General features: G+C 44.7%; 1 protein-coding gene across 1 annotated transcript; it reads left to right on the forward strand.

Annotated features, from left to right (window-relative positions):
• Positions 1-2,431: 2,431 nt before the first annotated feature.
• Positions 2,432-6,401, forward strand: LOC148023516 (uncharacterized). The gene is made up of 2 exons (XM_087695410.1): positions 2,432-2,812; positions 6,279-6,401. Exons 1-2 carry the CDS (start codon positions 2,432-2,434, stop codon positions 6,399-6,401), a joined length of 504 nt encoding a protein of 167 aa, XP_087551536.1.
• Positions 6,402-6,648: the final 247 nt, after the last annotated feature.

Raw genomic sequence — 6,648 nt, forward strand, 5'->3', positions numbered from 1 at the left:
GTCGAAGAGCCATAGCTTCCGATGCTCCTGGAGCTGTATGCGGGCACACTGGCTCTCCATTGACCCTAGGGCTGCATAGCCTCGTGCTAGTCTATCTTCTGTTGCTTTCCTCAGAGTAAAGCTCGGCCCTAAGAATGTTATCCCCAAATAGGCGTATCTCTGGACCACTTCTATTGTTTCTACGCCATATGTGAAAGGGGGTACTGATTGCCGGATCCATTGGGTAGAGGTGTTAAATATCATGACCTTGGTTTTCCCCAGGTTCGCTGTAAGGTCCTTGTCATGACAAAAGGCTTGTAGTGCATCCAGATGGCGCTATAATACCTCGGGGGTACTGGAGATGAGGACTATGTGGTCTGCATATAATGTTAGAATATCAAGCTCTCTCATGTGTGTTTGACCGACATGAGCTGGACACAGCTAGTCTAGCTATCTTAGTCAGGTACATTAAATAAGTCGATGCTACTCCTGGTGTGAATGGTCTTATGACCTTAGGTTGTACTTTCACTATACAGTGTTGAATGAATGATGAAGTGTGTGAGAGGAAGCATGGTGCTTCACTCTGGTTATGATATCTTTCTGTCTCCATGAATTTGAATATGGTATCAGAGCCATGAATTGGCAAAGACTGTGTGCCTGGGAGTGTGGCATTGGACTTGCAGGAGCTGAAGTCAGAGGAAAGGAGTCAACTGTCATCTGCAGTGGTGAAGAGATCTGTCCTGTGGCCTTGACAACCATAGCTAGAAGCATGAAGGACTTCTTTCTGGTCTTTGTCTAGAAAGGCTTCTCAAGTAAGGTTAGTGGTAAGTCTTGAAGCCTATGCAAATGAGTATCAATACTAAAAACCAGCAGTCGTTTAAAACAAACGTGGCCTGGAAGAAAGCGCAGCATGACAGGGTTGCGTCTGATGGAAGAAACGTGGATTTGGGGCAGCATTACTGTGCTAAATGAAGACCATCAAGCACTTTATGAATGCTAGTTATGTACTTGAAACAACATGGTTGGCTGAAGCAACATACGTAGCTGAAGAAAAACGAAATTTCAGAGCTGCTGAACACGTGGTCTGCTGGAATGCGCCTGTCCTTCAGGAGTGGAACGACTGCAGAAGCAACATACTTAACCATTTGAGCCTTCTAGAGGGGATAATAATCAAGCATTAGAGCTTGATTTGAGTGAGCTTTAATGACCAGCCCTACTGCAGATGTAAAAACGAGTTGCTGACAGGTTGCGCCTAGTTCTTGATGCCCAAAATGGGGCTGCATTGACTACTGAAGTGGACAGATTTAATTCAGCACATACTTGGCATCTTGTGTGCTTGCTTGGGGGTCTCCAAATGCTCATTTGGTCATCTACAAGCTGAACTGTTTGTCTGGGCTACACTTATCAACAGGCTGCCATTGTTGGCTGGGATTTAAGATGCAAAGCACGTGTCAAGTGGAATACAGGCTGGATGCATACCAAGGAAGGTTCTTACCTTGCTATTGCCCTTGTGGGAGCTCATGTGTGAGCTGACATACAGTTGCATAGGTCTGAATAGATCAGGCTGAACAGTCATTGAAAGTACAGGGACATTTTACACTTGTATGGTCTGAGATTTGGATGCTATTTGGCATGTACACTGAGCTTGAATGTAGCATGTGATGCTTGGCAAAAGACATGTCATTTTTCTTGGTAAATTTGGAGCTTTTGGTGGCCTGATCAGAGAGTTTGTGACAGGCTGAAAACTGTCAAAAATTGCAGACATAAAGCACTCATTAGTTACTCTAGTTCTTACAAGAACTAGTTGAGTTCATTAGCCATACAGGTACTTGAAGGCTTGGTTTGTGACTGACAAATGCTTGCACATTGGAGACTGAAGTGATGCAAATGTCTTATGGTTCATTGGGACTGAAATGAATCCCTGTTGCCAGTGCATTGGCTGTCTGGAACCTGGAATGTATGTACAACATTCGTATCTGCTGGTTATGTACTGTTGTGTGTTTTTATGCCTATGTATGGCTTGACACATGTACTAGCAGCCATCTATGAAGGTTTGGGACATGTATGACATGTATATTATCACTGCTGGTCACTCCCAGAATTACAGTTTTCAGACTGCATGTCTGTACCCTGGCAGTGAGGTTGGAAGAGTTTCAACTGAAGTAACTACATTGCATTTGTCTTGACTGTTTTGCTTACAGTGTATCCCACTTGTTGTGGACTGTTCTTGGGCTGCTAGAGGGTCGAAATACCCTGTTTTTTTTCTACAATTAATTGAGAAAATTGTCACATACAGTTGCGGGCTGAAGTTTGTCAAGTTGACTTACTGGTTTGCAGGTAGTCAGGCAGTGTCTATAAAATGGCAAATGCCGATAGAACGGACAACATAACCCAGATTGTGGGAGAGAAGCTTGATAGCAATAGCAACAATTATGCAATATGGAAGTTCCGCATGGAGAACTTTCTGATAGGCAAAGGCTACTGGGAGCTTGTCACTGGAGCTGAAGCTGAACCCAGGTTGCTTACTATAGAAGAAAGACCTGCAACACAAGAACAGCTGCGAGCTCATCGACTCTGGACAGAGAGAGCACGTAGGGTTTTGCACTGGCTGTCCTTGTGTATATCAGATGCCATGGTTATGCAGATTATGAATTGTCGCTCTCCAAAAGATGCATGGAACATCTTGGTCAGGTATTATGGCACTACTACAAGTGCAAGGAAGATCCAGTTAAAGCAAAAGTTTAATAATATGGAGAGAAAGAACAGATCCATTCAGGAGTATGTAACTGAGATAAAGACTATTGCAGATCAACTGGCATCTGTTGGTTCACAGGTTGAAGATGAAGATATGGTTGCAGTGACCTTGAATGGTTTAGGTCCTGAGTACAAGTCCTTTGACACTTCAGTGTCTGTGCGGGCTGAAATGCCTGACTTTAATGAGCTGGCTGCATTATTGATTCATGAAGAGGTGAAGCTTGGCTTAGCTACAGGATCAAGCGGTTCAAAGAATAAGGATGCAGTTTTTTACTCAAATCAGCGCGGCTGTGGCAGCCGTGGCAGGGGTTATGGATCTGGCAGAGGAGGCCAGCAGAATGCATCCTATGGCAATCAAAATCAGCAGCCATCAAATGCAAGAGATCGTGGAAATTTTCGAGGCAGGGGGAGATCTAACTCCCGTGGTGGCAGAGGCTCATGTCAGCAGCAGCGTCAGTCAGACAATCCAAACAAAGACAAGGATTGTCATTACTGCGGCAAGTATGGGCATATTGCAAAGGACTGCTGGAAGAAGCACGGGAATCAGAAGGGTAAACAGCATGGACAGAATGCTACGTCCAGTCAGGCAGATGATTCTGGTGATCGACTGTTTGCCATGCAATATGTCAAAGATAAGATTGCTGAAAAATCATCTGATGATGCAGTGTGGTACATTGACTCAGGGGCGTCAAATCACATGACCCCTCACGGTGATTGGTTCACAGATATGGTGGCTGAAAAGCATGGCTATGTATGCATAGGTGATGACACGCAGCATAGCATTGAGCATAAAGGCAAAGTTCCTCTTGTGGTTCATGATGGCAGGAAGAAAAATCTGCATGATGTCTTGCATGTCCCTTCAATTACGAAAAACTTATTGTCTGTTGGTCAGATGACGGAGCAGAACTTGCAGGTTAGATTCAATAAGCATGGCTGCTTTATTGAAGAGTTTGGCAATGGCTGCAAGTTGATAGCTCGTGGTCACAGGCACGGCAGAATGTTTACTCTTGATGCTTCTTTGCCAGAGCTGAATTCAGCTATGTTTGCCCATGGTTCTGGCACTGTTAGGGATTTGGAAATCTGGCACAAGAGAGTGGGGCATGTCAATTTGCAAAGGCTGCAAACTATGCAGAAGAAACAGTTGGTCACAGGTTTACCCAAATTCCAATATTCAGATATTGGTCATGTATGCGAGGCTTGCTAGTTTGGTAAGCAGTCTCGATTGCCGTTTGTCAGGCATGTAAGGCAGAGTACACGTCCATTGCAGTTAGTGCACTCTGATGTTTGGGGGCCAGCTCATAATGCCTCTATGGGAGGTTCCAGATACTATGTATATTTCATTGACACAACATGGCACGTCGTCCCCCTGCTTCACCCAACCCCAAAAAACCCCACTCCCCCATGATATGGCACACACACCCTCTCTCCCAAAAACCGTGGCACAACCCCTACACCCAACCTCCACTCCGCCATGACATGGCACACACATACACATACATCCCTCTCCCCTCCCAACTCTCTTTTCTCAAAAGCCCCATTCCTCCCAACCCCAAAAAAACCCACTCTCCCATGACATGGCACACCTCTTTGGAGCTTTCTACTGTGGATGAGAGGGATTTACCTTCCATTGGTGAGGGGGAGTCCCTTTCCCAAACAAGTGGATTACAGGTATCTAAGGCTTCTCAATCTCCTTCCCAATAGGATGAACCGATCACCATTCCTCAATGGTACCAGTGGCTCATGCAGGAGTCAGGTGTTACCCACTTTCTTGCTATCCCTTCAGGTGCACATAGATCAACAACCACAGGATACAATTGTCTTGCCTGGACCTGTTTCCCCAATCACCACTAGCACCTGATTGTCTTGAGCTGCTTTGATAAGCTCATCCTTTAACTTATATATGGGAAGACTCTGTCTCTGTTCCTAACCATAAGTGGGTGCCTTTCCAAACGCATCCTTCTTTCACTCAGGCATATCGTAGGTAGAAAGACCAACACCACGAAGCTTCTGTGCCAAATGCCTCTCCACCGTCTTTGGCATTGGATCCTCCCAAGGTCAATTCAAATCTTTGGGGATGGAGTCCAGCATAGTCCTTTGTTGCTGTTCTTGAAATTCTCTTCTCTCTTTTGCCCATACAAACTGAATCATTACAACCCTTTGCAAAGAGCCATCTGGATTTTTCACAATCTTTACAAGGGACACATCAATAGAGTATCGAGTTTGTCCTCTCAAGAATGTAGGCTCATTCTGATTCATCTCTATCTCAAGTTCCTCTTCAGTACCTTCATCTCGATAAAGCAAGCCGCCACCATCTGGGTCATAGTTGGGATAATCCCTCACATCCAAAACCCTAGATGCAATGAGCTATTTAGCCTCCCATCTCCTTGGAGAGCTCATCCTTTTTAATAGGCATCTAGAAGAACCGTTATCATCTCCCATCGTTATCATTATACTTGAGAGGCCTTTCCTAGTAGAAGGACGCTTATTGGAACTAGAAGGATTTGCCTCTTCATTCAAACTGCTACTTTTTATGGGAAGGAGATCTTGCCCTATTTTCTAGTCTACATCCCTCATGGAAAAGCTAAGTTTGTTCCCAGTCATAGAAACAACTTTTACCCCAACTTCTTGATCTCATTTGACCGCATCTCTTGAATCAATTATCATTCTCAAAGCAACATGGAAAGATAAGTTTGTCCCCAGTTATAGAAACTACCTTTACCCAAACTTCTTGATCTCATTTGACCACATCTCTTGCATCAACTATCATTCTCAAAGCAACTTAAGAAACATAGAGAAAATCCTTTGCGCTCATGAAAGCCAGATAGTTGTATAAAGCCTCCATTATCCATGACCCTAGAAATGTACATAGCAAAAAGCGCTCTTGAGGGGCACCCTTAAAGCCTCGATCTCCTCTCTCTCCATTCTTCCAGATTTTGTCTCACCGTCCCGATCCTCAGGTTTCTATAATGATCTTCAACAGCCCTATCATAACTGTCACGGTGGTCATGTTTCTGATCATTCCATTCAGTATCCTTGTCTCCAACTCTATCCTTGTCCCTGTACATCCGTGTCCTTGTCCTTGTCTTTGCTTGTGTGTGTCCTTGTCCCTATCTCTATCACTGTCCCTATGTCTATCACTGTCCTTGTCCATGTGCCTATCACTCTCCTTGTCCCTGGACCTTGGCCCTCCTGCCATGATAATCCCCATCTTCATGCCTGTTGCCCTCACTCTTTGGCTTGATCAGCCTCTGTAAGGGTAACCCTGGCTTGTGGTCCAAACTAGTACGATAGAGCAACCATATCGCAAACAAGGATTTAGAAGGTCCTCTGTAAGTAGTTATATCCGTTTATGTTGGGTGTAAAGTCCCTTCGTCTCTGTGTATAAAGTTATACGGGTGTGAACACACCCTTATTGTACCCTAACATATAAATACATTCTTTATTCTTTGTGTACCATCACAATCTGGTACACATATCTCTGCGTTCACTCTCTCTCACTCTCAACATTGCTGCTCACACTTCTGTCTCACACTTCCATTGTGCAGTCTCTCCCCTTTAAATTGGTATTAGAGTTGCGGCTAAGGTGTGCGCGCTTCTCGAAGTCTGTGGGGTCAGCTCCAGCTCGTCTGCGCGAAGAAACATCAGTCTTTGTAGTCTGTTTTGATTAGGTGAGTACAGGTGATAGCTCACGTGATCAAGTGGCAGTCAATTTTGACCAGCGGGACTCGAGGAGATTGGCTCTTAGATCTTTGTTCCAAGGATATAATCACGGTTGATGATATCTCTTTGGTGCTTATTTGTGGTGCTGACTGTGTTGCTACATCATCCATTGAGCTCTGCATAGGAGGTTCTATGTGTTCCAGACTCGGGCTTCCATGTTCTCTTGTCCACACATTCTGTGGCATGACATGACAT

Source organism: Lygodium microphyllum, chromosome 16 (assembly GCF_053477565.2).
Source record: "Lygodium microphyllum isolate KBCC chromosome 16, Lygodium_microphyllum_v1.1.10, whole genome shotgun sequence".
NCBI lineage: Eukaryota > Viridiplantae > Streptophyta > Polypodiopsida > Schizaeales > Lygodiaceae > Lygodium > Lygodium microphyllum.